The sequence below is a fragment of the Phyllostomus discolor genome, chromosome 10 (assembly GCF_004126475.2).
Source record: "Phyllostomus discolor isolate MPI-MPIP mPhyDis1 chromosome 10, mPhyDis1.pri.v3, whole genome shotgun sequence".
NCBI lineage: Eukaryota > Metazoa > Chordata > Mammalia > Chiroptera > Phyllostomidae > Phyllostomus > Phyllostomus discolor.
Genome location: NC_040912.2, coordinates 1,473,850 through 1,500,982, shown reverse-complemented (window position 1 = coordinate 1,500,982; position 27,133 = coordinate 1,473,850). Strand labels below are relative to the sequence as shown.

General features: G+C 69.0%; 1 protein-coding gene across 4 annotated transcripts in view; it reads left to right on the top strand.

Moving 5' to 3' along the window:
• Nucleotides 1–16,434, top strand: part of GRB10 (growth factor receptor bound protein 10) — a 112,434-nt gene extending 96,000 nt beyond the window's left edge. For 2 of the 4 annotated variants that reach the window (XM_036010383.1, XM_036010382.1), the window contains 10 exons: nucleotides 808–876; nucleotides 2,809–2,946; nucleotides 4,043–4,153; nucleotides 4,450–4,548; nucleotides 5,903–5,980; nucleotides 6,734–6,901; nucleotides 7,653–7,719; nucleotides 7,908–7,995; nucleotides 12,709–12,802; nucleotides 15,062–16,434. In XM_036010383.1, the coding sequence (XP_035866276.1) occupies nucleotides 808–876; nucleotides 2,809–2,946; nucleotides 4,043–4,153; nucleotides 4,450–4,548; nucleotides 5,903–5,980; nucleotides 6,734–6,901; nucleotides 7,653–7,719; nucleotides 7,908–7,995; nucleotides 12,709–12,802; nucleotides 15,062–15,208 (1,059 nt within the window). In that variant the 3' untranslated portion in view covers nucleotides 15,209–16,434. The remainder of the gene's footprint in view (nucleotides 1–807; nucleotides 877–2,808; nucleotides 2,947–4,042; nucleotides 4,154–4,449; nucleotides 4,549–5,902; nucleotides 5,981–6,733; nucleotides 6,902–7,652; nucleotides 7,720–7,907; nucleotides 7,996–12,708; nucleotides 12,803–15,061) is intronic. The other 2 variants (XM_028525461.2, XM_028525460.2) reach the window with 2 other exon arrangements.
• The last annotated feature ends 10,699 nt before the right edge of the window (nucleotides 16,435–27,133 follow it).

Below are 27,133 nucleotides of genomic sequence, written 5' to 3'. Positions count from 1 at the left end.
GGGTGGGTCACAGAGTAAGGTTCTGGCGGGGCAGCAGACAGGTGGAGACTAGTAGTCGCTGTTGAGCGAGGCTCCTCCCTCAAAATTTCGTCCCCAAGCGAGCGCAGGCCCGCGCAAGGGCAGAGGCGGGCGCCTCTTCCAGCAGCCGCAGGAGGATGGGGGGGGGAGCAGGGCCCTTGGAGCCCGGGAGCACGCTGGGCAGGTGCCCAGCGAGCCAGCGAGAGCACGTCCCTTTGCGCAGCCAGCAGACACTGCGGTGTCCGTGCAGGGACGGCAGGGAACCGAGCGTCCAGGAGCGTCAGCGAGTCTCCTGGGCGGCTCTCGGCTTTTCCCTTTTGCACCTGGGGGTGGGGGGAGCTGCCCGTCTTGTGATTATCAGCACATGGGCCTCAGCCCTGTGTGACCTTCACTCCCGCCACCTGGGGACCAGACTGGAGCCGTCTCTGACTCAGAGAGTCTCATTGCTTTTTGCAAAGTGAGAAGTGTGCTAACTGGTTTGGGGGGTGCACCAGCACAGCCTCTGCACACGACTGTGCTCCTCCCTGAGTTTCGGGAGTCCTTCGTCCCCTGCTGTGACGTGCCCAGAACCACGATGCAGATGGCCCGCTGCCTGGGGGAGGCGTGAGCGCACGTTCAGGCCAGAGGCGCTCCGGGTGCGCACCGGGCATTCAGAAGGCGGCAGGGCCGTGCGTGGATGCCAGGGCTCGTGACTGTCGCTGTGCCGTGTCCATGGACTGGCTCACCTGCCAGTGTGCTTCCCCCCCGTAGACGCTGCCTCCTCACCCGTCCATTCTCCCTTTCCTGTAGAATTTCTTCCCGGAACAGATGGTCACCTGGTGCCAGCAGTCCAATGGCGGTCAGACCCAGCTCCTGCAGGTACGGGCCCACGGGCCTCTGTGCCCAGACAGAAGTCCTCCCTCAAGCTGCCGTGCAGCCTCGCAGAGACTTGGAGAGGTTTCGTTCTTATGCACAGATTAGCCTGGGCAGCCGCAGGGTTCAGAGGAATCAAAGATGCGTACAGTGCTCACTCGGGAAGCCGTGGGGAGCCAGGTTCCCCCAGAGCACACGGCCCCTGTAAACAGGAAGGACTCCCTCTGACCCGGGAGCCTCGGGGCAGCGGGCAGGACGGAGAAGCTGTGGTCCCCGAGCTTGTCTCAGAGCCCCAGTGAGAACCCTCGTCTCCACTGCCCCTCTGCCTCGTGAGGCCTGTGCTCCGGGAGCCCGGCTGCCGCTGGGGGAGCACGAGGCCTCGGTGTGCTTGCCACTGATGTTCCGGGGGCCGGGGACGGACGAGGGAAGGTGCTGCAGCCCCCCGCCCCGACACGAGGGGACCCAAAAAGCAGAAGGTGTGTTAGTCTCGTGTGTCGACTCCTCGTGTTCAGGCTCCAGTCCCCTCCCCGGTGCTCGCCACGGGACGCCTGGCACCCACTGAGACGGTTTTCAGCTGCTCGGGACACTGTTTGACCTCGTCGATTTAGATGTGTTCTAGTGCTTCTGCTTTTTGTCTCGCCTCTTCCACGTTGGCGAAACGTTTCCCTGCCTGTGAGGACTTTTTTCATGGGGGAAACAAAAAATTGTCGTTTGGGGCAAGATTGGGTGAATAGGGAGGGTAGGGCACAGGGGTCGTGCCATTTTTGGGCAAAAACTGCTAAACACTCAGTGCGGAGTGGGCAGGCGCGCTCGTAAATCACGCGTCATGCAATGGGCAAACGCACCGAAAGAGGCTTGAAAACAAGGCACTGGAGCCAGACGCAGCCTCTCACAACAACGCCCGCTGGCGCCCCGACACAGATGGGTCTTCAGAGCACTCGCCTGGTGGGGGAGGCCTGTCCTGCAGGAGGCCTGCCCTCGGAAGACGATTCTGCATCTGCGGTCGCCTCTCGCAAACGTGTGTTCACGGCGCGTTGGGGACGGAACAGACCGTTCCCCGGGGCAGCTGCGCACCACAGCCGCCCAGGGTGGGAGAAACCACCAAAGCTGGGGCCCCACGGAGTTCCGCCCGTGGACCCCCGCCTCTGCTGGTTGGCCCCCACATGTGCCTCGGGCCCCGACAGACCAGGGCGTCCACGCTCAGTCCTGTGAGAGGCCCCCCCCCCCCCACGTGTGACAGGAGCTGGGGACGCGCGGCTGTCGCGGCCCAGTCGCGACTCTCGTGGCCCAGTCGCGACTGTGGCGCAAGGGCCAGCGTCTGGGCTCCCTGTGTGGCCTGAGGTCCTTTGTGGTCGTGAGGGTTGCCACTATCGCCAAGGCTCTGGAAGGTCCGGCCCAGGTGGTCCCTCTCACCTGTGGGAGGAGCATGTTCCCTCTCAGGCGGGTCACCTCCCAGCCTCTCTACCCTGGAGGGAGAGGGCTGCCCGGGGCGGGGGGGGGCGGGGGCTCACGGGGACTCTGGGCCGTCACGAGGGGAGGCCTCGTGCGGACAAGCAAGCCCAGGTTCGCGGGGGTAACCGCAGGCACCTCCAGTCGGCTGCTCCTGGCCCGTCCCCTCCACTGGCCCCGCTGACGGAGCAGGGGTCCGGGCAGACTGGAAGGGAAGGCGGGGCCGCCTCCCGAGGGGCGGTGTGGTCTGCGCTCTCCCCAGAGGGGCGGGGGTCCGCCAGGTGCCGGCTGCGTCTCGTCTGTTCGAGCCGGGCTGGGCTCGTAGGACCTCTGCAGAGGAGCACGTCCTTTGAGGGTGCTCAGCCGGCCCGAGGAGGGAGAGTCTCGGTGACGCAGGAAACTCGAGGATGTCCGTCGGCGAGGCCGAGGACCCGTCTGCTTCGACACCCGAGTGTCCGCGTGTCTGACTGTCCACGTCTGCCCCCACAGAACTTCCTCAACTCCAGCAGCTGCCCGGAGATCCAGGGCTTTCTGCACGTGAAGGAGATGGGCAGGAAGTCCTGGAAGAAGCTGTACCTCTGTCTGCGGCGGTCGGGCCTCTACTGCTCCACCAAGGGGTCCTCGAAGGTGAGCGCCGCCCCGCAGCCGGCCGCCTTGCCGCGGGGGCGGTCCGTGGGGGGGCCCGGTGCGGGTGCTCCCGGCCTGCTCAGGTCCCGGGCCCTGCGTGGAGGCGGAGCTCCCCGCCGCCCGTCTGCTGGCCTCTCCCCGACCCCGGGCGCTCACGCGGACCTAGGACCCTGCAGGCTGCGTCCCGCCTCTCCGTGGGGCTGCAGCAGCCAGCCCTGAGGGGCGTGGATCGTCTCTGTCCTGAGGCCGCCTGCTCCGTGCCAGGGGAGAGGTTTTGAGGAGTAAAAAGCCGTTTGCACGTACCCCCGGTGGGAAGGGGGGAAGAGAGCTGGGCTCGCTGGCATTCCCCGCTGGGGTCCCCTCGGTGTCTCAGCTTCTCTTCTCACCCGGTCCGTGGCCACCAGCGATGGCAGCCACGCCTGGATGGCCTGGGCCACGTGTTCCCCCCAAGAGCTGAGGCGCCTGCTCTGGCCCACGGAAAGAGGGAGGCCCGGAGAGCCCCGGGCACAGCAGTCAGCAGGGGCGGGAGCGGGGGCAGGCCCCCTCCTCTGCAGAGGGGGCCTCTTCGTCCGACCCCGGGTGCCGCGGGCCACCCCCCACCTCTCAGCTCTGGTCTGGGGTTCGCTCGCCGCCTCACGGGCACTGGAGCCAGGGACCTGTGTGGCCGGGAGCAGGGGACAGAGCAGGGCAGGAGAGTGAGCCGGGGTGGGGGGGGTGGGGGTGCCGTCAGGGACACAGCAGGCACAGCGGGAGCCTGACATGCCACACAGGGAAGTGGGATGGCACCTGCTTCTGAGCCTGTGCTGTTAACCTTGACCCCTGGGGTCGGGTTCCGTCCCCTCTGCCCTCTGACTGGCTGGCTGTGGGGCTCCGACTTGGTGGGGTGTGAGGCGCGTCCCCCAGGCTTCGGTCCGGAGCCGGAGGGCGCTGCTGGGGGCAGGGGCGTTTGGGTCACGCGGCACCCCTCTGACACGCGGCAGTGGGCGGCGGGCTGGCAGAGGGAGACGCCCATGCAGACCGCCCTCTGTCGGGAGGACGGGAGGCCTGGGCCCCGCGGGTGGCAAGCCCTCCCCGGTGAGCCTGCGGCTGTCCGCAGGAGCCCAGGCACCTGCAGCTGCTGGCCGACCTGGAGGACGGCAGCGTCTTCTCCCTGATCTCGGGCCGGAAGCAGTACAGCGCCCCCACGGACTTCGGCTTCTGCATAAAGGTACTGCGGCCCCCTGCGCCCCCCCCCCCCCCCCCCGGGGCCCTGCCAGCCCCTGCCCTGTGCTCCGTCCCGAGGAGCATCCCTGGGACTGGGACTCGGGGCTCCCACAGGAGACCCTCCCTTGGTCGCCGCTGTAAGGGGAAAACAGACCCAGTGACGTGGTTTCACACGGGACTCGTCCCCTGGAGAAGACGTGTTTCCGTGTGCCGCGCCGTGCTGTCCGTGAGGGGCTCCGAGGCCCAGAGGCCAGCACGGCGCCCCGCCCGGGCCAGGCGCTCACCCCCCCCCCCCCCCAGCCGAACAAGGTGCTGCACGAGTCGAAGGAGCTGCGGCTGCTGTGTGCGGAGGACGAGCAGAGCCGCACCTGCTGGATGACCGCCTTCCGGCTGCTCAAGGTAGCGGGGGCCTGCCGGGGGGGGGGGGGGGGGGGGCGGGGGGGGTGTTGCTGGGCGGCCCCGTGCTGCCGGGGCTCGCACGCTGCTCACGGGGGCTTCGAGGGGGAGGTCTCCGCCCTGCGGTGCCGCGGCGCCCCCACCAGGTGAGCCGGCCACAGGTGCCTCTGGACGGGGCCGAGTGCGCCCCCGGGCACGGGGCGGGGAGATGCCCCGAGGACAAGGTCTGCTTAGAGGGCTAGGAGCAGGGACAGCAGCCGGGGGACCGGCCGCAGAGCGTGCGCAAGAGGGCTCATCGTTGCCGTGACTGCCCGTCAGCCCCGGCTTTCCCGAGGGCACGCGAGGAGCCGCGCAGCCCGCACGGTGGCCCGGCAGGCGGGCGTCTCCGGGCAGCAGGAGCTCCTGGAGGTCGACGGCAGGGCTCCCTGGGGGCCGCGCCCTGGACAGCCGGCTCCCAGTCCTCGAGCAGCGAGTCCTCGCGCCCCGCGGCGGGGGCGGGCACGTGGCGGCGGGGCCCGGGCCGCACGCACGCTGCCCCCTGCTCTGCCCACCCTGCGTGTCTGCCGTCGCCCGTGTGTGGGACGGCCCCGAGAGCTGCACGGCAGTCGGCCGAGAGGAACTGGCCACGGTGCGCTCCGTCGCCTGGGGCCGACCCAGAGCCTGGGAATGCCGTCGCTAGAACCCGCCGCCCTCCCGACGCCCAGCTGGCCCGAGACTGCAGGTGGACGCCCCGAGAGGCCCGGGCGGGCGGGCACTGAGCTCGGACGCCCCGAGGGGACGCACGCCCCACGGCCTCGGGCACGGGCGCCCTGAGCCTCTCCGCCCGGAACCCGGAACCTCACTCTGTGCCGCTTCTGCCACCGATGGAACAGAGAGACTGACAGTGTGGCCGCGCCCTCTGGGCGCGGGCGAGGACGGTCCGTGCGGGGCGAGCCGGGCCTCGTCCGGTCACGGCTGCACCCGACCAGCCAGCCCTGAGTCTGAGTGCCCGTCGCTGGGGCCGGCCCAGGGGAGACGGGGCGTCCGGGCCCAGGCCGGAGGCAGCCCCAGGACCCCTCTCGGGGACTCACGGGGCCCAGGAGGGCCGAGCGCGGAGAGCCCGCCGCCCGAGTCTCGCTGCTGCCCCGTGCGTGCGTGCGTGGGAGGGCGGACGGCGCGGGGCGAGTGTGCCTGGGAGCCCGCCGAGGGGCAGGAGTGGCGGGGACCCCTCGGGCTCCGCACGCTCCTGCGGTTCTCCGGTCTGCCTGCGCACAGCCCGCGCCGGAGAGAGGAGGAGGCCACAGGGAGCAGGGACGGGTGGCTGGCTCCGGGGGCTCGGGCTCCCCGGCGCCGGCCACTGACTCTGGCTCCCCCTCAGTACGGGATGCTCCTCTACCAGAGCTACCGCGTCCCCCAGCAGAGGAAGGCCTCGCTGTCCCCCTTCTCCACGCCCGTGGTAAGTGAGCCCGCCGCCCCCCCCAGCCAGGGGCCCAGCCAGCCGCTGCGTCAGCACTGGCGCCCGCCCACCGCCCGCCCGCCCAGTGGGGAGCTCAGAGCGAGCGAGTGCATTCCAGAGACGCCATTCCGACCCACAGCGCCCCAGGCCAGGAGGCCAGCTCAGTCCTCGCAGCAGAGGGACAGCTGGGCTCAGCTCTTCGGCCGTCCCGTGCCGTCCCCGCAGCCCCAGGCCGAGTAGGTAGACGCTCGGCTCAGGGTCCGGCCGGGTGCAGCGGCGAGGCTCCACGAGGAGCCGCTGCCCGCCTCCGCCTCCCCTCCGGCCCGAGCCCCCGGGCGCCATGACAGGCAGGCGCCCTGGGGAGAGCGAGCGCACCGGGAGCCTCCGGGTGCCCCGCCACGCCGCGCGCCCCGAGGCGAGCCTAAAGACCCGCGGTGTCCATCTCCGGGACCTCCGTCGCCCCGCGCTCGCGTGCCCGCGGGAGGGACGGCCGCCGTGCGGACGGGGCTCTGGGACGCTGCCGCTGCTCTGAGGCTGGGAGCGCCGGTCTGGCCGATGCGGCACCGGCGGCCTCACCCTCACCCTCGGAGTGCGCCCCCGCTCCCCTCAAAAGGAGCCGGAGCTGTTTTTAGCTCAAGGGCCCTTTTGTCAGCCTCGCCTCCCGCACCTCGGAGAGTTGGGGCAGGCGGCGCCCGGCGCCCTGGCCGCCGGGGCCCCCGCCCCCTGACTCTCCGACCTGTGGCTCCCCTACAGCGCAGCGTCTCCGAGAACTCCCTCGTGGCCATGGACTTCTCTGGGCAAACGGGAAGAGTGATCGACAACCCGGCCGAGGCCCAGAGCGCAGCCCTGGAGGAGGGGCACGCCTGGAGGGTGAGGTCACGCGGGGTGGGTGCCGCTGCTGCGCTCCCGGACGGTGACTGTGTGGGTGCAGGCAAGGGGCTCGGGGCCGGGAGGGGGAGGCGGGCCCATTTCTCCACGGTGGGAAGCGGCGGCTCCCAGTATGGGGCCACCCCACTGCCTCCTGTCCCCTGGGCTCCCCGACGGGGCGGCGCGGGGACGGGGGCGTCCTGGCCCAGGCACGGGACTGTCCCTGCTGCGGACCACGGGGCCTCGTGGCTGCGCCACTGGCTAGCTCCGTGACCCGGAACGGTCCTTCCCGTGAGGCTCGAGGTCCTCATCTCCAGGTGGAACGGCGTCACCCGCATCCAAGTGGTTCTCACACTCACAGAGAGCGCGCGGAGCAAGAGCCCCCGGCTCTGGCTCAGCAGTGCTCCCGGAATGTCTGCCCGGGGTTGGGGGGGGCGGGTGCGGGGCAGCAGGCGTCCCCCCAGCTCTGTGTCCTGGGCGCCAGCCCTCAGGCCGGCGGGTGGGCGGTGGGCGGTGGGGAGCCCTGCGTGGCTGCCCCTGGGTGGGATGGGAGCTGAGAGCCCCACCCCAGGGTGCCCTGTGGTCGGGAGCCCCACAGGCACCCCGCAGGGCACTTCGGGTTTTGTTTGGAGCGGCCACGCCCCGAGAGCTCTTTGTTCTCCGTGGGCAGTGGGGGCTGGGCGGGCCCTGCACAGGGTGGAGTTGCGGCCGCCAGGCTCGCGGGTGTCCCCCAGGGGTGTGTGCGGGTGCCTGGGGGTGGTGTCTCCCTGCTGGCGTCCCACTGACACGGGTGCTGGTTTTGCAGAAGCGGAGCACCCGGATGAACGCTCTGGGTAGCCAGAGCCCCCTCCACCCTTCCAACCTCAGTGCAGGTACACACTGGTCTCTCCGTGCGTGTGTGTGTGTGTGTGTGTGTGTGTGTGTGAGAGAGAAATGGGGCGGCCCTCCTGCCCCCAGCGGCACGCCCTGGGAGCGTGGCGTGGGAGGGGGCCAGCTTGCCATGGGGCGGCCCCGTCTCGGGGCCGGGACCGACCGCCCTCCCCCCCCCCACCCCCCACAGTGATCCACCGCACCCAGCACTGGTTCCACGGCAGGATCACCCGCGAGGAGTCGCACCGGATCATCAAGCAGCAGGGGCTGGTGGACGGGTAAGCAGTGCCCACACTCGGTCCTCCTCACACAGGGGAGCGGGTGCGCTGGGAGGTGCGCGTGCCGTGAGAGGCTCGCCCGCCGGCGGGGTCAGGACAGGGCTCGGCCCCGTTTCTGTGCGTGCTCTGCTGCCTCCCGCCGAGACACGGAGCACGAGCTGCTTGGCGGTGATCGGTGAGGCCACGGGCAAGTGCGGGAAAGAATTCTGCCCGTGGGTTTTGGGGAACGCGTTAGGTCAGGCAGCCTTTGCGGAGAGCAGACACCCCCAAACACAACAGGACCGGCTCGTGGCTCACACTCGGAGTCAGGTGAGCAGCTCCTCCGGCCGGAGCAGGCTCGCAGGCGCCGGGTGGCCTCCCTCACACGCCTGGTGGCCATGGAGAGTGACCGGTGTGCCACCGCTGCGTGGGGCGGCGGCCCCGCCCACCCCTCCATCAAAGCCCGGCTGCACTCGGCACCCTGCAGTGGGGAGGGGTGCAGGCCAAGGATGTGGGTGCGGCCCCGTGGCCCGTGGGGCCTCGAGGCCCCGTTCACTGTCCCCGGCTCCGACCCCCAGCTGGCCCCCCTGCGCCTGTTCCCCTCCCCCGGCGCTGTTTCCTCCTCCTCCTCCTCCTCTTCCCCTGCTTCCTGCCTGCCTGCCTGCCTCCTGGGGCGTTGTACAGGAAGCCCGAGACCGGGCTGTGTAGCAGCGGAGTGTCCTGGTGCTCAGCTCTGGGACTCCCAGGCCGCCGTCTCCCCGCACGGCCGAGGGTCGCCATCACACGTGACGAGGCCGGCATGCACACCTCCCTGGCCGCCCAGCACCGGGGTCTCGCTCCCCTCCCCCGATGCTCAGAAAAAGGGTCTTAGAGTGGAGCCGGTGTGAGCCAGGGCCCGCCGACCACCCCAGTCCCAGCGTGGTCCAGTCTCCGTGCAGGCAGCCGTCTCCCACCCACCCCATTGTCCACTCCCCCCCACCACTGTCCTCTCTCCCTTTTCCCCAGCCACCCCCCCCCCCCCCCCCCGGCCGGAGCAGCTGCGCGATCACCAGGGACCCACGGCGCTCGGCTCCCCCGCTCCCTGCGAGGGCTGGACTCGGCCTTGGCCCTGGGGGAGAGGCCGTGGGGGGCACAGGGCAGCGCGCCCCTGCCCGCAGAGGCAGCCCGGTGGCCCTCTTCCTGGGCGGCGTGGGCCTGGCCCCCGATGGGCCCGCCCCCCACTCAGCGCGCCGTTTCGGCGGCCCGAGGCCCCCACCTGTCTGCCTCTGTCTCCCAGGGCACAGAGCCCCCCAGTTCTGACTCTGTGTGCCGTCGTTGCCCGGCCGAAACCACCACCCTCGTGTGTGCGCTCTCCCGAGACGACGGGGCCAGCGCGTCACTGTGGGTGTGCTGTCCTGGGGAGCGGCGGGCGGGGGCTGCACTGTGTTTCACGAGCTGCGAGCTCAGGCCCTCCCGTGTCTGGCTGACCGCAGACCCAGCGCGTCCTCCCTGGTGCTGAGAGCGCCAGCCTTCTGGCGCGGGGCGCCCTCTGGTCGGCCCCTGAGTCCGTCCGCCCGAGACCCAGCGCTGCTGTTCAGCGTCAGCAGTGACGGCCCCCCGGGCCCACGCGCCACGCTTCCCCCGCTCCTTCTCGCTTGGGAGGGAGCCCAGGCGTGGGTCTGTCCAGGGGCGGAGCCGGAGCCCGCGCTCTTCTGAGCTGCGGGAGGGGGCGTCTCCCTCTCGCTTTGTCGGGGAGTCTTGCTGAGGCCCTTAACCCCCTGCCCCGGGCTCCCCTCCCCATGCTCCCCCACCGGCTGTCTCCTGGCAGACCTGCGACCTCGACCTCGGGGGGACCCTGAGGACCCCCTCCTCCTCCTCCTCCCGGAGGGGCCTGCGACCTCCTGGCTGCCAGTCGCCCCCAGCGGGGCCCCAGCCTGCAGCACGGTCAAGCTCCTTTGTTCCGGCTGCAGGCTGGTCGTCTCCCGTGCACCCGAGGTTTTTCCCCGTCAGTTCGAGGCTGCTGCTTTCTTGGGTTTTTGGAAGCTCTCCCCCAGTTCCCCAGTCAGAACTAGGAAACAGGGCGTGTCCTCTGTCGGCCACTCCTGGAGCGCAGCCCACGGAAGGGAGCGCTTTTCCAGCGGCAGTCTGTCCTGCCGCCGCCGCTGCTCGTTACCTTCCCAGGCAGAGCGCACTCACCTTCCTGTCCTGCCCCCTGCTCCCGGGGGCCCCAAGCTCCACTCCCCGGCCTGCGCCCCTCGCTAGGAGCAGGGGGCTCCGTGCTGCCAGCAGGCCCTGCCAGGCCCTGCGTGTGCTGGCGTCTCGACATGGGGGGGGGCATGGGGGCGGAGGGCGCGGGTCACACTGTGCAGCGGGGCCAGGCTCCCTCCGCGGGGCGGGCACCTCGAGGGACGCCCAGGAAGCCTGAGAGCCGCACTTGACCCTGGGCCCCCACCGGCCCCCAGGGAAGCAGCAGTCCTCTCCTTTCAGCTCGGCTTACGTGGGGGCGGGGGGGGGGGGGCGGTCCTGGTGCCTCCAGGTACGCAGATGTCCTCATGCAGTCTCATCGTCGTCGTTTCTGCCCCCGTCCCTCCGGACTTGCGACTGCCTCGCTGTGTGGCTGGGTCCCCCCACTTCCGAATCACTCAGGGGCTCCTCCGGGCTGTCTTCCAGAACTCACTCGTCCTGTGTCTTTTTTCCTCCCCCCTTCCCCCTCCCTCCCTTCCCCCTCCCTTTCTCTCTTTCTCCCTTTCCCTCCCTCTATTTTTCTCTTTCTTTCTCTCTCTCCTTTTTTTTTTTGTTCATCTGTTTGTTCAGGTCCCAGATGCATTGAGAATTGATTTACTCTGCGGGACCATGTAGAGAACGGATCTATTTCATTTTCTGTTTCCGAGGGCCACACGGCTAGCCCAAAGCCGCTCGTTTGCAGTGTCACCTTTGTCGCAGAGCCGTCCCTGCCCCAGCACTGGGGACGGCGCCCCCTGACCGGGAGCCAGGGTGTCTCCCTGGGGCTGCTGGCCCGCAGGGACAGAGGCGCCCGGCCGCAGAGCTGTTCCTCGCGTGGACACGGCGTGTGTCCCCGGGGCACCCAGCACACACCCACACCCCTCACACCCCTCACGCAGGGGCAGCCCCGCAGGTGTCAGGACTGAGCCCAGAGTCCCGGTTCCCAAGGCGACACTGCGTGTCCAGTCATCCCTGAGGAGTGAGGGGTCTGCTTGCCTGGCCACGTCGAACGGCAGACAGGCGCGAGCTCCAGGGACCGTGGCCCCGGGCTGTGGCCGTGACCCCAGGCTGTGGCCATAGAGGCCCGAGGCCATGAGAGGGGTTCCCGCGTCCCCGAGCAGCGGCGGTCTCTCAGCCAGGGGGGTGGGGGGTGTTTGGAAGGCACTTCCTCGGGGACCCTGGGCTCGGGCCGGCAGCCACTGCGCTGGCTCTCTGGCGGGGGGCGGAGCAGCCCCCCGAGCCCCCGACGCATGTGCCAGCTCCACTCCTTGCTGTGCAGGCCCCATCTGCGCGCGAACGGCCCCCAGCTTGAGTGTTGCCGGGGCGGGCATCCCATCGTCTGGGTGTGGGGGGAGCGTGGGGGCCCCGGCTCTGTGTCCTCCCCCGGCCTCCTCGTCACCAGGGCCACAGCCCTCCGTCCCGCCGTCCCGCCACCGGCGCCCTGGCCGACCCAGAGACTCAGAGAAGGCTCCTCAGGTGCCGTCGCCGGGACTCCGCCGTCTCTCTTCCGAGAGACCCCCGAGTGTGGGGAGGGGGTGCCGGGAGTCAGGCCAGCTCCGTCCCAGGTGCCTGGCCTTTGCTGATCCCCGCAGCGCGGAGGAAGGGAGGAAGGGAAGGGCTCAGGGACTGTGGCAGCAGGGAGGGGGTGGGGCCGAGGACATTGGCGGCACGGGGCGATGTGGGTGCTGCGGGCCCGGCACAGGGGCCGCCCCCACGCGGGGGCTGTGCGCACTCACGCCCCACCGGCCCTGCAGGGGCACCCTGCCACCGAGCACATGCCGCCTGGCCCTTTGGCGCGTGCTCCCCCCCCTGAGCCCTCCCCCAGGTGGCGCGTCTCCTCGGGCTCCCAGGACGTGGCCGGGCGTCGGAGCCAGTCACTCAAGAACGGGCCTCGGCTCGGGCGGGCCTTTGGGCTCAGGGTTGGTTCAGGTGCCTGGGGGGGGGGGGGGGGGGGGCTGGCAGCTGCTGCGTCGCCCTCGAGGCCCAGGGGGCACCGGGCGCTCTCCCCCTCGGAATCACACGTGTGAGGGGTGGATGCTCCGAGACGGGAGCCTTCTGCCGTCCCTCCGGTGTTCGCCGCCACGGAAGGCTGCCGCCTCGGCGATGCCTGCGTGGTTGGCTGCTGAGGCCGGCCTGCAGCCTGGCCGTGCGCTCGGAGGAGGAGGGGGGCACCTCCCCGGTGAGCACGCACCAGTCCCCGCTCGGCTCTGCGGCTCATGCCCCACCCTCTGCTGCCAGCTCTGGGGCCGGCACCCTGGAGCACCTCCCTGCTCCTGCTGCCTCCTGAGTGTGCAGCTTGGGGTCCCCAGGAGCCCCGTCCCTCTGTGCGGGAGGGGCGGCAGGGGCCGCACTCTGCAGCCACCGTCCGGCTGCGGGGGGCACGGCCCCGCCAGAGGCCCCTCAGCTGCTGAGGCCTCCGGAGCATCACGGCCGGACGCCCATCAGGCCAGCCGGAGCGGGTGTGCGTGTGTGCCTGCGCACAGGTGGCGCTCTGGGCTCGGAAGGTAACAGCCGGCTGTCGCCCGCCCCCAGGCTGTTCCTGCTCCGCGACAGCCAGAGCAACCCGAAGGCCTTCGTCCTCACCCTGTGCCACCACCAGAAGATCAAGAACTTCCAGATCCTGCCTGTGAGTGCCGGCGCTGCCACCCGCGTCCCCCCGGGTCTCCCTCCCTGGCTTGGCTGTGTTTTTGTTGGACGTGCTGGGGTGGGGGCTGGCGTGATCCTTAGTTAACTGAGTTTCAGGCTGCGAACGGAGCAGGCACAGACCACCAGCAGTCAGGCGGGGCCGGGCTCGCAGACGAGACCCTTGCGGCGGTGTCTCTGAGTGGGCGGGGCGGCGGAGCGAGGGGGCCTGGGGCGGGGGCAGGGGAGGAAGCACAGGCAGGCGGCCCCCGGCGTGTCCTGCTGCGGCCACGCGAGCCCAAGGCTGCCTGCTCTGTGCGGGCGTGTTCCCGGGTGACGCAGGACATGGGGGACACTCAGGGTCTGGGGCCCGCACAGGAGTGGCCTTGCTCTGTCCGCGTGGCCCTGGGGTCGGAACGCAGGGCCCAGCTCCGAGCAGTCCCAGAAACATCGCCCGTGAGTGTCAGTGACCGCCAGCTCACGCGGCATCAGCAGCCGTGTCCAGCGCGACGTGGCCCCGTCTGTGCCGCCCCGGAGCTCGGACTCCTGGCCACGCCTCCCGGAGCTCCCGGCCCGGCCGGGGATGAGGCGTGCAGGAGAACGGCACACGTCCCTGCCCCTGTCCGCCGGCCAGGCGGGCTCCGAGGAGGCTGGCCAGCCCTGAGTGCACGGTTTCACACCTGAACCTGCTGGTGTTCGAGCTGGTTTGATGCCGGGACCTCAGACCAGTGGTCCCAAGAGTCCCGCAGGGGCAGGAGGCGGGGGAGGGAGTGGCCGTGGTGCCGTGGCGAGCTGGCGGCGCTGCTCCCTGCCGCTGGTGCCACCCGCTCCTCCTGGGAGGACGGGACGGAGCTGGGTCTGAGCCCAGTGCCTCCCAGACCCCACGAGGTGCGTGCGAAGCCGCCCAGGCATCGCTGTTTGAGAGGAAGTGCTCTGGTCACGGTCCTCTCCGCTTCCCCGCGCTGGACCAGCGGCACGGAGGCTGCTCCGGCGCCCAGTGGGGGGGGGGGGGCACTGCAGGGCGGGCGGAGCCCACATTGCCCCTCCCCGAGTAGCCGCCCGAGTCCTAGAAGCTCCCCGGGGAGGCAGGGAACAGGGACACGGGGTCGTGGCTCCAGGCTCAGAGATGGGCTGCGGGGCTGCCTGCGGCCCAGTGGCGCCTCCGGAGGCGGACGTGGCCCTGGGCCGCTCCTGGACGCCGGGCCCAGCTCACGGCCTCCCCAGGGCCCGGCAGGCTGGCCTGGCAGCCCGCATCCTGGTGCGGCCCCTGAAGTTTGAACGGGTTGTGTTCAAGTCAGTGTCAAGTGACACAACTGACCCTTGGCCAACACGGGTTTGAACTGACGGGTCCACTTACGGGCGGATTCTTCGTAACAGCCCTGGCTGGTGTGGCGCAGTGGGTTGAGTGTGGGCCTGCAAGCCGAACCATCCCCAGCTCAATTCCCGGTCAGGACACACGCCTGGTTGTGTGCCAGGTCCCCAGCAGGGGGCACTAGAGAGACAGCCACACATTGATAGTTTTCTCTCTCCCTCCCTTCCTCTCTAAAAAATAAATAAATAAAAATTTTTTTAAAAAATCAAAATTGTAGAAAACACCAAAAAAGATTTTCTTAACATTTTTTCTCTAAATTAATATAAGAAAACTGCATATAATATATATATAACATACACAACAGAGTGTTCAGAACCGGTAGTTTAGGGGAGTCAGAAGTCACACACGAGTTCCCAGCTGCGCCCGCCCCTCCCCGCCGCGGTCTCTGCAGGCCGGCCGCGGGGCGCGCCCCGGGAGGCTCACCGTGGAGGTCCTCCGCCTGGTGAGAACGGCTGCAGGGCGCCCAGCCCGAGGCCCAGCAGAAAATCCTAAGTTTACTGGAAACTTTTTCTTTGCTCGCCAGTTCCCACCAGGGTTTGTGTGCTTGATGTGTGGTCCCCAGCCGGCATCCCTCCCCCCGGGGCAGGCCAGACGCCCGAAGGGTGGCCGTCCCCACATCGGGGGTCCGGCTGCTGCTCCCCAGTGGGGCGCAGTGAGCGCCGGGGGCTTCGGGGGCGGCCTGCGAACACCCCAGGCTACCTGGCCAGCGCCCCCCTGCTCCGGGGCAAGCTCAGAGCTCTGAGTCAGGGCTCCTGACCTCAGGGTCAGGGTGCCCCGGGGCCCAGGCAGCACCCAGTCCCCACCCCCGCTGCCCGCCTCCCGCCGGGCGGCTCCCGGCCCGCCCCGCCGGCAGAGCCGCGGCCCCAACCGCGGGCCCTTGTGTCTCCACAGTGCGAGGACGACGGGCAGGTCTTCTTCAGCCTGGACGACGGGAACACCAAGTTCTCGGACCTGATCCAGCTGGTCGACTTCTACCAGCTCAACAAGGGCGTGCTGCCCTGCAAGCTGAAGCACCACTGCGTCCGCGTGGCCTTGTGAACCCCTCCGGCGCCGCGCCCGCGGGGCGGGGGGCCCCGGGCGGGCGGGGGGGGGGGGGCGCCCTGGAGAGGGCGGGGGAGTTGTGCGTGGTGGAGAGTACCCTTGGATGCTGCGCCGTGGGGGCGCCCCTGTCCCCTGCGGTGCCGACCGCCTCGGTCGACTGATTGGTTTTTTTGGCTTCATGGCGCTGTGTGGCCGCGGCTCTGGCGGCCAGATCGGGGCACGAGCACGACAAAGCGAGCGCACCCTGGAGGGCGGCCCGGGACGCCTGTCCCGCCGGGCTCCGTGCGCCTCGCACAGAAGTGATTGGAAGTGAACTCTTGCCCTGGAGTAACCTTGACGTTAAAACTGAGATGTTTACTTGTTTTGTATTGATCACGTTTGCATGCCCCTGTCCTCCACGTCCGACTCGGCCCGTGGCGGCAGGGGCGTGGCTCCGCAGTGCATGCGGCGGGCAGGCGGCGTCCAGCGGGCCCGCGGCCGGGCTGGAGCGCGGCCCCCTCGGGGGCCCAAGGCGTCCCACCTTCTTCACGTCACCGTGGGTGGATTCGGCTTCCAGACACGAGACGCCTTCGCTCTGCCCGGACTCCCGCAGTGCATCCTCACGGAGAAGGTGTCACCCGGGGTCGGCCGGCCTCGGGCCTGTTCTGTGGACCAGCCAGGTCGCCGCAGCCCCGGTCTCCTCTGGGGACCCGGCGTCCACGCCCCGTGTTTGGGGGTCCCGTCTTCCACAGTTCAGAAGCCTTGACTCCCTGGGACACCCACAGTGTCCCCCACCCGGCAGGGTGGAGTGGCCACGCCGCTGGCTGGAGACGGGCGGCCTCCCTGAGACACACCCGGTGACCTCGCCCGCCGCCTGCCCCGGGTGCTCACGCCTGCCCTCCCTCGGGGGTCCGGGGCTCTGGCGAGAGAATGCCGCCTGCGTGGTGTCCCTCCGGGGCCACCAGTTTCCGCGGCGGTGACAATGGGAGCGTTGGAAGGGAGCCCGGAACTGGAGGCCTGGGTGTCACCACCCCATCTTGCCGACACCCTGAGGCCGAGTGCAAGGCGGCAGGAGGCTCCCCCTGCCGGCTGGAACCTCACAGCGGCCACGGGCCCGGAGGAGTGGGTCAGCAGGGTGTGCTCCCCCCGGGGAGCCCCCCCCCCCACGAGCCCTCCGGCCCGGGCGGCGCCCCCAGGCCCGCGCGCAGCCGCGCCTTCGCTCCTGGTCCCCGACGCGCACACAGTCCGCTGTGGCAAAAAGTGATTTTCCTGTCCGGAGCGATCGTCCTGGCGCGCCCCTCTGCTCGCGCCACCACCGGCCTGCGCCCGCCCGCTGCAGGGCTCCCCAGAGACCCAGCCCAGGCCCGACGGGCCGTGGGGGCCGCCCCGAGGCGGCCCCCGCCGGGAACAGCCCCCATATTTACTCCCCGGGCTGCGTCCCGGCTGCTTCCCCGGACTGCTCCGTGTACCCAGGGGGCAGCCGCCGCGAAGCGTGTGTAGCCGACGCCCAGTTATGCGTTCTCCCCTGTAACCCCGCCCCCTTTCAAGCCATTGACCGTTAGGCGAGTCTCGAGTCACCCTCCCTGGCGGCCAGCTGCCCCGAATTCATGGAAGGGCCTGACCCTTCAGGACACACACTCGTCCCTCCACCGGGCGGAGGCGAAAGCCTCCCCACCGCCACCGGCAGACGCCCGCGCTGCCCCGCGGTTCTCGCGGGCGGCCCCCCGCCCCGGGGGGAGGAGCCCGCAAGCCCCGCCCAGCAGACACCCAGCACTGGCCGCGGGTCTGCTCCTCAGCACGCGTCTGTCTGCAGGGGCGGCGCGTCCCGTCTCTGGTGCGTACGCAGCTAGTGTGACCTGGCCTCCCGGCCTCCCGGCAGCGGCGAGCCCTCGGCCAGTGCAGGCGAGGCACCGCGCCAGCCCGGCCCTGCCCGGGGCCCCAGGGGAGGCAGGCGCCCACCGCCGGCCAGGGCTGAGGGGCATGTGACCTCTATTTTTGTATTTCAACGACATGAATGTAAATGGGACAGCTCAGGGTCGTCGTGGGGCCCGGTGACTCCCCGTCTCCGCCTGTGACTCCGTCTGAACGACCACGCCGCTAGCAGCCTGGACTGAGTGGAGGAGGAGGGCGCCGGCTCCGGGCCCCGGGCGCGCCGTGCTCCCGAGGGCCGGGCTTCCGGACGCTCCTCCGTTCGCCACACCTCGAAGAAACATGTGCCTCAGTCTAGAAGTTTTGTCTGCTCGCCTCTGCGCGCCCGACGGCCTGACCGGCCGCTCACCTGTGGGGGGCGGGACCTGTTCCCGGGAGAGTGTGATGCCACCGCGAGGGCGGTGGCCCGCGGAGTGGCCGGTGCGTACGCGTTTGTTTGGGGGCGTGTGGAGGTTGTGCGCTTGCGAGACGAAACTTCATCCTATGTGCTTTGCTCCTCTCTGTACATAGCTCCTTGGCTCATGAACCTAATCGTGAACTTTCAGGTATTTTTGTACCAATAAGGGACTGATAATCTGTTTCTTGTAATTTGAAATAAACATTAATACAGTGTTCTTCATTTTCCATTGGCTGCAGCGTCTGTTTCTGTGCCGTGGGACTCTCCCGGGCTCGGCAGCTGACGCCTCTGCAGCGGCCCTGGCCGGTGGCTCCGCCGACCAGAGCGTCAGCCGTCCCTCTCGCCGGAAGGCGGGCGGTTGGACGCCTGGTCGGGTCACGCGCCTCGGTGGTGGGGGTGTGTGGGAGGCAGCCAGCCCACGCCGCTCGCTCCCAAACCAGTGCCCGTGTTTCCCAGAGGAAGCCCTTGCAGCAACATGGCACGTCAACGACACGCGGCTTTGCGCTGGTGGGAACGCGTCTGGGAGGGGCCACAGGGGACACGCCCAGGTGCCGGCAGCCACCCCCCCTCCCCGCCCCGTCACTGACCAGGCCAGGCGGCTCCGCGCCGCAGCCCCAGCGCGGGGACGTGGGCCACAGGAGGCCTCGGGGCAGGTCCCCGCCCGGGACGAGCGAAGGCCCCGGGAAACCTGCAGAGACACACACCAGACGAGCCCGGCAGCACCGTGCCCGCGCTCGAGGCAGGGGCGGTACCAGGAACGTGGGTTTTCCGGCCGGACAGGAGAGGGGCAGAAAGGGTAGGGGACTGGCCGCCCCGTGTCTCCGCTTCCGGAGGACCTCGCCCGGGGGCCTGCCGCACCTCCGTCCACGCCCCAGGCCGCAGAGCGCGAGGGGCTCGTGAGCCAGCCTCGCCCCCCGGCAGGAGCTCCCCAGCGGCACCCTGGCCACCCACCCCTGCCACCGGTTTCCAGGAGAGTCCTCTGTGTCCCAGCAGTGGGGGGCCCAGCCCAGGCCTCCATCACCCTCCCCAGGGCTAGTCCCTCTGCCCTGGTCCCCCCCGCCCCCCCGCCCCGTGGCAGAGCTGGTCCCCCGCCCCGGGCCCACCCCCCACCCCGGACAGCAGTTTGCATGCTCACGGCCCCCACTGTCCCGCATCCCCTTGTCCTGGCCATCTCCCCAACAAGCCTGGATTGGGGAGGACCTTCATTTCGACAGAGCCCCACTCCCGCCAACGTTTAAACCTCACTTGTTCGAGGAGAAGCCCGGGGTCATTGAGCAAAGCCTGTGGGACACAGAGGAATAGACTGAATAGTTGAGAAAGTAGGTCCCCGTGGCCTGGAGGTCTGAGCCACAAAAACAGCCTCAGTTTTCAGTGGCCAAAACGAGGCGGCCTGATTGGTGGAAAGAGTCACGGTGTCACTGAGGTGAAAGAAAGCCAGCCACCCACGGGGGGGGGGGAGTGGGGGGCACACACGTGTGCACACACACACACACTTCCCCGCCCGGAGGCGCCTCTGAAACGTGCTGGGGGGACTTTGCCCGGGGGCCGCTGCAGGCCCTTCCCGACAGCGGCCTGCCTGCTCACCATTCCCCAGTCACGGCCCAGGGCAAGCTCAGCCCCTGGCAGGCACCAGCCGACCGGGGCTGAACCTGACCTCGGAGGTCAGTCAGCGTCAGACCTGGAGAGAAGGGTGAATCCCACGTGCTTGAGGGAAAGCCCCCATACGCCTGAGCTCCGGTCACTTTGCACCAAGCAGGGGGCATCGGCGGGAGGGGCTGGAGGGCAGGAACTGGAAGGAGCCGCAGGTGGTGTCCCGCAGGGTCAGGTGGCGTTGGTCCCGACCTGACTGTGGGGTCTCTCCCCGTAGGGGCCACCGGGGACCCCGGCAGGGACGGCCCCGAGTCCCCAGGCCCCACGCTGGGCACGAGCAATAGTTTGGGGGCGGGGGGGGGTGCCCGGAGCGACTCGGCCGCCCTGTCTCTGCAGGAGGCAGCCGCCAGCGGCCCTGTAGCTCGGCCCTGGGGGGCGTGGCGTCCAAGGGTCGAGTCTCCCCCGCTCGGGCTCGAAGGGCGGTGAACCGCCACCGCTTGGAGGGCGGGAGCCGCGCCCGGCCCCCGGGAAGTGGGGGCAAGCAGGCGCTGGGCGTGAATTCCCACCACGAGGAGCAGGCTCTTGCTGAGAGGGGGCCAGTCTGCAGCCTCGGACGGGTGACGCCCCGGCCAGTGTCCCGGCTGCGGGCGGCGCTTCTCGGCGACCACGGCGCCAGGCGGGCCCTCCGGGGCAGCCCGTTCCCTTGGGGGCGTCCGCTGGGGGCGAGGGAGCCGGGGAGCCGCCGCGGGTCTGCGTGCACGTGCGCCGAGGGTGGAGCTGGTGGAGCCGGCACAGTGCCCCCTGCGGGTCCCTCGCGGGGTGGCAGTCCGGGTCACAGGGAGTCCCGGGTCTCCACCAGGTGGGGGCGCGGGGGTCGGAAACGGTCGCCACAGCCAAGGTCGGACGCGGCTGCCACGTTCTGCGAGACGGGCACACAGCTCAGCCGGGGCGTGGGCAGAGAGGGGGCAAGGGCTTATCTCGGCTGGAAATTAATGTTTAACCAGCACGCGGGGCTGAAGGCCTAAGGCCGTGGGGACAGGGGTGTCTCAGCTGCCGGGTCAGAGAGCCCCGGCCGCCTCCCTGCGTCCCACCCCCCACAGCCGCAGGCCCAGGGCCGTGAGGAGCCAGGCGTGCCCGCAGGTGAGTCTCTGCTCTCGTTGTTTAATCGGAGTCTTGTTGGCAGCGCCTCGGGCTGTGGCTTCACAGTGCAGAACCTTCGCTTAAAGGTTAATTCCCTCGGGGGCTGGGAATGACACGGGTGACGGGTGACAGGCCCCTTCCTTCCGGCTGGTGCCAGCTGCTGCCCGAGTGACAGCCCCGAGGCAGCTGACCCGAACTCTGCTCCTCTCCGCCCCTCTCCGCCCCAGCAGGCTGGGCGCTGCCCCCCCCACCCCACCCCCGCAGCCTCTGTCTCTCCCTCTGTGAAATGGGGGGCTCCCTGTCGCGCGAGGATATGATTACACGGGGTCTGGAGAGTCTCCGGCGGGGGGAGGTGACGCACAACCGTTAATACTTCCCTTGTCTCGGTCCCGTACTTAGGAGACGTTTGTTTCCGTTTCTGGCGGATGCTTGTCTTTCTGTTGAGACGCCCTTTTTTCTTACTGAAAAGGCCTTTTTGCATTCTCACCTGACACAAAAGGCACGAATGTGTAACACACAGCTGGCACTGTGCATTTTAAACCGCGCCCCCCCCCCCCGCCCCCGCCTTGGAGGTCGTGTCCCTAGTTCGCGTGCTGGAAGGACAGGCACTCTCACCAGCCACGCCGTCGCCTCGGCCGGTCTTTCCCGGTTCGCCGGTGAAGGCGACCCCGTAAGAAGCCTTCCCCCCTCCACCCCCCCCCCCCGCCCCCGGCAAGGCCGTAAGCACACACCTCTCTGTTGTCCTGAAACTTGGCCTTTCCGTGAAGGGTTTGACCTACCAGGAGGGAGACCAGGTTCAATGTCATTTGTCCCCAAGTCCTGACCAGCTGTCCCAACGCCATTCACTAGTCCACCTTCCTTGACTGATGTCCTTCTGTAACCGGAAAAGACACCGGCGTTCGGGCCGCCTGTCACTACCAAATCCAATAAGCAATGACAGTGATTGAATCTTCATGGGCGCTTTATTCAGATGGCCGGTGATCCGAGAGGATGGCGGGTTCACACCCTAACAAACCATATCCCCCCCCTTCTTTCCTGGCCAGACCTTTTATAAGGGGGGGGGGGGCGGGTGGCTAAACAAGGGGTGGTGAGGACTTTGAAATCCAGGGAGGATTAGGTGAGCAAAGATGCAGCACCCCAGTTCTGGGCAGTGAGCTGTTCTCAGGGTGTGGGGGGGGGCTGTCATCTGCGCTCCCCGGAGCACAGCAGGTCCGGATGTCCGCGGGCGGTAACCTTCTACCAGGGCCCCAGGGCCAGCCGTTTTCCCGGGGGGCCACGACAGGCCTCATCTGCAGTTTCTGAGACAAAAGCTTTACCATGCACATGACTTGCGAGACTTGTAACTTTTTCCTTAAGCTACAATTTCCCAAGTCTTCTGTCCCCTGCGAGTCCCATGTGTGTGAGTTTTCCTCTCTTTGTGGAATTTTTTTTTCTGGGCTCTCTCTGATGCTCTGTTGGTCAAGTGTGTACCCTTGCATCAGAAACATTACATTTTCCCCTGACTGGGCTGGCTCTGTTGGTTGGACGTCATCCCACAAAGTGAAAGGTCTCAGGTTCAATTCCTGGTCAGGGCACGTGCCCGGGTTGCAGAATCAGTCTCCCGTAAGGATGTACGGAAGGCAGCCAATCGATGTTACTCTCTCCCATCGATGTTTCTCTCCTCCTTCTCTTTCCCCGTCCCTTCCCCTCTCTCTGAAATAAATAAATCACATCTTGAAACCCATTTCATTTTGCCCTGGCTGGTGTGGCTCAGTGGAGTGAGCTCCAGACTGGGAACCAAAGGGTTGCCGGTTCAATTCCCAGTCAGGGCACAGGCCTGGGTTGTGGGCCAGGTCCCCAGTAGGGGGCGTGTGAGAGGCAATCACGCATGGATTTTTTTTTCCTCCCCTCCCCTCTCTAAAAATAAATAAAATCTTAAAAATAAAAAAACACACATGACACTTTTACAGCCTCTTCTGTCTTGATAAGCGTGGGGCTAGACCCCGGCCACATCCTCCTTCCGGAGACTTCTGCTCTTCCATTTGTGTTTGCTTTAGAGCCAAGGGTGCGTGTTGGGGTTGTGATGACCCAGCTCTGACTCTGTCACTGGTCTGAGGAAAACGGGGATGTTTACAATGGCGGGTGTGCCCGCCGGCCCTCAGGCGTTCATTCTCATGCGCTGGGGTCTGCGGTGCCCGCCGAGCTTCGTCAGTGTCCTCCGGGAGTCTAGCGCATCTTCCGTCCGAGTCAGCCCCGCCCCCCGGGCCTGGCGGGGGTCCCGGTGTGTCGTCCACGTCCCGGCTGCCTGCCTGTGGCCCACCTGCGCCATGCAGTGCCTACGGGGTGCAGCCCAGCCTGCCTCTCCCCGCCACCTGCTCACCTCGCAGGGTCGGGGGCAGAGCCTCCTCCTGCCCGAGCCGGGCCCTGTGCCCACACCCTTGGGGCCAGGCGCCTTGTTGGCCCTGGGTCCATGCCCAGCCTGCCCCACCCCAACATGCCCCTTGCCACCAGCCCTGCCCTGAGGAGCAGCCCCGCCCCCCGGCCATAGCCCCTGGCCTGCTCAGTCCCCGCAGTGTCCACCCTGAGAAGCCCCCAGGGAGATGCTGCTCGATAAAACCAGGGCTGGGTGGAGCTCCCAGCCCCAGACCGCCCCGGGCCCTGAGACCGTAGTGTGTACGTGAGTGCATACACGCGTGTGCATGCGGGCGTGTGTGGTGCGGGCACAGGACCCCGCCTGCCCCTCCCGGCCTGAGGGGCTCCCCCTGGGCCCCGCTCCCAGGTGTTGGGGGCTCAGCGCCCTCACCTTGGAGGGGGGGCACCCCACCCTCCTGCCCCCCCAGCCTGAGCAGGAGGGCGGAGAAAGCCCCCCCAACGCACTTTCCGGCCACTGTGTTCTGAACACCGACGGCTTCCCGGGCAGAGGGGCAGGGCTGAGCCAGGCGAGCCTGGACGGACCCCCCACCTGCCTCTGCCCCTCTCCGGCCTGGGGCGGGGACAGGGGGTGGACAGCGCCTCTGCTTCCCTCCTTCCTGGCCAAGGTCCCAGCAGCCCCCGGGGCAGGGGGAGAGGAGCGGGCACGGCGTGCGGCCCGGCGTGCGGCCCGGCACCCTCACAAAGCGGGCGCTCCTGTCTTCCCGTGCCTGGCTGGCCCTCGTCACCCCTGGAGCGGAGCCCGGGAGCTGGGCTTGCTGGGAGACTGCCTGCCCGGAGTCTCCGGGAGACGAGCCCGGGCTGGGTCCCGCTCAGCGAGCCGGGGGCCCGGGACCCCCTTCCCGTGGCCCTGCCGCCACCCCCCCCCCCCGTGCCCGGGGCCCTGCCCCCCTCTCGGTGCTGCCCAGCCCTTGCTGGCCCTCAGGCCCCGGGGGGCGGGGGCAGGAAGCGGCGAGGGGAGATGCTGCCGATAAGCAGGCAGACGGGCGGCCGGCCGCGCTGATTGGCTCGGGGCCGTGGGCACTGCCTGCCTGGGGGGCAGGCACAGACCCGCCGCCTCCGTGCCGCTCAGCTGTCACCGGGAGCGGACGGAGGGCGGACACAGCCGGCCAGCGTGAGTGCTGCTCTTTGTCCCCGCGCCCCGGGGGCCCCGCGGGCTCCAGCGCCTGGGCTCTGCCCCTCGGTTTGGGGGTGGCGGGAGGCCCGCCTGTTGCTGCCAGCTGGGGTGGTTTCCGTGGCGATGGGGAGGCGGCGGGAACTTTCTGAGAAAGCAGTTGTGACCCTGAGCCGCCCGCTTGTGCGTGTCCCCTCTGAGCGGCACGTGGCGCGGCGTCGGGAACTTGGGCCGGGGCTGAGTGTGGGCCCTCGGAGCCCAGAGAGGGCAGGAGGGGGGAGCAGACGTGGCTCTCCGGCTGCTTCCTGGCACCCGTGGGCATGGGGCTGGGGGCCAGGGCCCGGGCTGGGGGAAGCGGGAGCCGGGGTTCCTGGGGGCCCCGGCCCCTGCCCGCCTCACAGCAGAGAGCCCCCCGGGGCCTCCCTCAGGGTGCCGGAGGAGCCCGGGCGACGCCCGTCGGGCTGGGAGCGGGAGGGGTGGGGGCCCTGCCGCCGGGGTTTCCGCGCTCTCTGTCTCCGGGGGGACACTCCAGCAGCCAACTGGCGGGGGGGGTGGGGTTCCTCCCCTCAATCCTGTTTCCCAAACGCTCCGAAGGCCGGGCTCCTCCCCGTCCGACAGATCCCCTCGGAAACCGAACAGGAGCCCAGGGGGCTGCGGCAGCTTAAAAGGTGCCCCCCCCTCCATAGGCGTCCAGGGGACCAGAGAGAAGCAGGTTCTTGCTGCCTGGGGACGGCGGCAAGGCCCCCTGAGGGGTCAGAGGACGTCCTGGAGCAGTGACGACGCAGGCAGGGGTCGGGGGCTCGCCTGCACGTTTTCCAGGGAGACAGAGCCCCGCCTCCTCTCGCCGCCCAGCGCGAGAGGCGCGGGTGCAGGCAGCCGGGGGTGGGGGTGGGGAAAATGGCTGAGACGGAACCCCAGCCCCCTGCCCGGTCCAGGGCCCCGCCGGGAGGTGCGGGTACATCCGCTGCCCCTCTTCAAGGTGACCTCCGTGGAGGGGGCGCCCCGGCCCCTTGGGGACTGCCTCTGTGCCCGGTGGTCTTGCAGGGCTCTGTGGCGACGCGGCTGCCGCGATGGTCCAGGGGAGCGGTCAGAGTCTCCGCGTGCAGGGGCTCGTGGGTGGGCGTCCCTGCGGGAGGGGGTCTCGGAGCGGACACGGACTCGAAGGGAGGGCTCGATCCTCCCGTGTTCTCCGCTGGGGCTGGGTCCCGGGGGGCTGGGGGCCAGAGGGAAACGGCCGAGCCCGACGCCCCATTTGCGCAGCGGCACCCCGGCTGCTGTGCGTCCTGGGACGTGCGCTGGCCACTCCGCGCCTGTTCGGTCTGGGTGGGCGGACGGATGGGCCCCCCCCCCGGGCACCGGGGACCGCCGGCACTGCCCGGCCTCTGCTGTTTCTGTTTCCCTCGGGATCAGTGCCCCCCCCCCCCAGAGCACTTCTCTGCGTGCGGTGAAGGGGCAGGACCCCCACCACGCTCTCGGTGGCAGGCAGTGCCCCCCACCCCGGCCCAAGCCAGAGCCCCTCTGGGGTCTGTGGGCTCCGAGTCCTCAGGCCACGGGGGGACAGAGGTGGCAGGCGGTGCAGGTGGGCGCCCGGCCTCGGCATCGGAACTGCCCGCAGCTCCGCTCCTGGGCCCGGCTGTGCGGTAGGGCCGGCAGCACCCCCTGAGCCCGTGGGGGGGCGGCAGGCAGCCCGTGCGCTGCAGGCGCGGCATCGGGATGTGGCCGAGGCACAGCCTGAGTGGGTGAGCCGGCTGGCTGTCACCGGGCCATTTAGTTTGAGGGCCAAGGGCCGTGACAACCCAGGGTCCCCCGTACGGTGTTCAGATTTGACTTGGGGGCCACACCGTGACGGGCCAGCCCTGGGCCCGAGGAGCAGCGAAGAGTCACAGTGATCCCAGGAGCCGGCATTTACCTCGGGACTCGTTGGTGCAAAACTCGGCCCCTCCCAAAGAGGGTGTCAGGGCCCAGGGCACGGTCGCAGGGCGGCAGCTGTCCCAACAGACCGTAAATCAGCCCGCGGCCCCGGCGCGGCCCCTGGTGCCGCTGTCATGAAAAGACGCAGCCGACCGGAACCGCTGGTGTGGTCTCCGGTCTCCGGAAGAGGCAGGTGGCCGTGACCTTCCGTGGGCCGCTAATGTGACTTCAGAGGGGGAGGGGGAGGGGAAGGGGCCCGGGCGCCGAGGGAAGAAGACGTGTTGGGGGGAAGGGGAGTGCTTCCCCTCTGAGAGACACGTCCCCGGGACGGGGGGGGGGGGGGTCGCGCCGCAGCAGATGGAGGCCGCGGGGGGAGGTGAAAACCAAGACTGCGGGGTGGTCTCCGTACGAGGGTTTCCGCACAGCCAGGGTGGGGGAGGAGGGTGTAATTGGAATAATTTTAAGTTTCATCCTCAATGTAACCGGCTTCATTAAGATTTCGGTTTAACTGACACTCACAGTGCAGTGAAAGGTAAAAGCCCACGGAGGCGGGGTGCCCCGGCTCACCTCGCCTCAGGGGGTGACGTCTCCACGTCGCTCCCGTTTCTGTGGGAGGAAACTGGGCAACACGCGATCACACGGAGCGAAAACACGCATCGGTTCCCCGGGGAGTCAGCGTCTCTGAGGGTGGTGCACAGGACAGGCTGGTGTGGCTGCTCCGGTCCCTGGAGGCCATGCCGTGTGCCACATGTGTGCTGCGGGCACACGGTGCTGTGGGGCCTGGGCCCTGCGCCCGGCTCACCGGGACGCCCCTGCCTGCGGGTGGAACGGGACCCGCACACTGTGAGCATCATCGTGGGTGAGGACCTAGGCCCATGGGGGCGGTCAGCGAAGGAGGGTGCCAGGGGACACGTGTGCTGGGACAGCGGCCGGCCGGTGTGTGAGCTGTCCGCAGTCAGGAGAGAGTCGGATGAACCGCAGCAGCGAGTGTGATGTTGCCGACATCATTGCTACAACGTTGCCTAAGTAAGAACTTCTCAGCCAGCTCCAGGGGTGCGCGGTGGACACAGTGGCATTTCCGGTGCGAAACTGGCTACTTTGTTACAGTGGAGAGCCTGACATCACCTCCTGACGGGCCCTGTCGGCACCCAGGGCTGTCGGCCGACAAAGGCTCAGCCGGGGCTGCACGAGAGGGAGGGGGACGGCGGAGAACCAGCAGCTCTGTCCTCTGCAGCCAGAGGGCCAGGCTCCCCTCGGAGCCGGGTCCCTGGTGCGCCTGTTGCACGCCCCGGACGCCTGCCCACGGCCAGGGCCCGGCCGCCGAGGAGCGGCAGCTGCCTTGTTTCTTTCTGATGTGGATGATAATGACCACCAGACACAGACGGGGCCTCGGGCCGGCCGGCCTGCTGTCCTCAGCTCCTCGCTGCCCGTTTTCAAGGGAGGACGCGGAGGC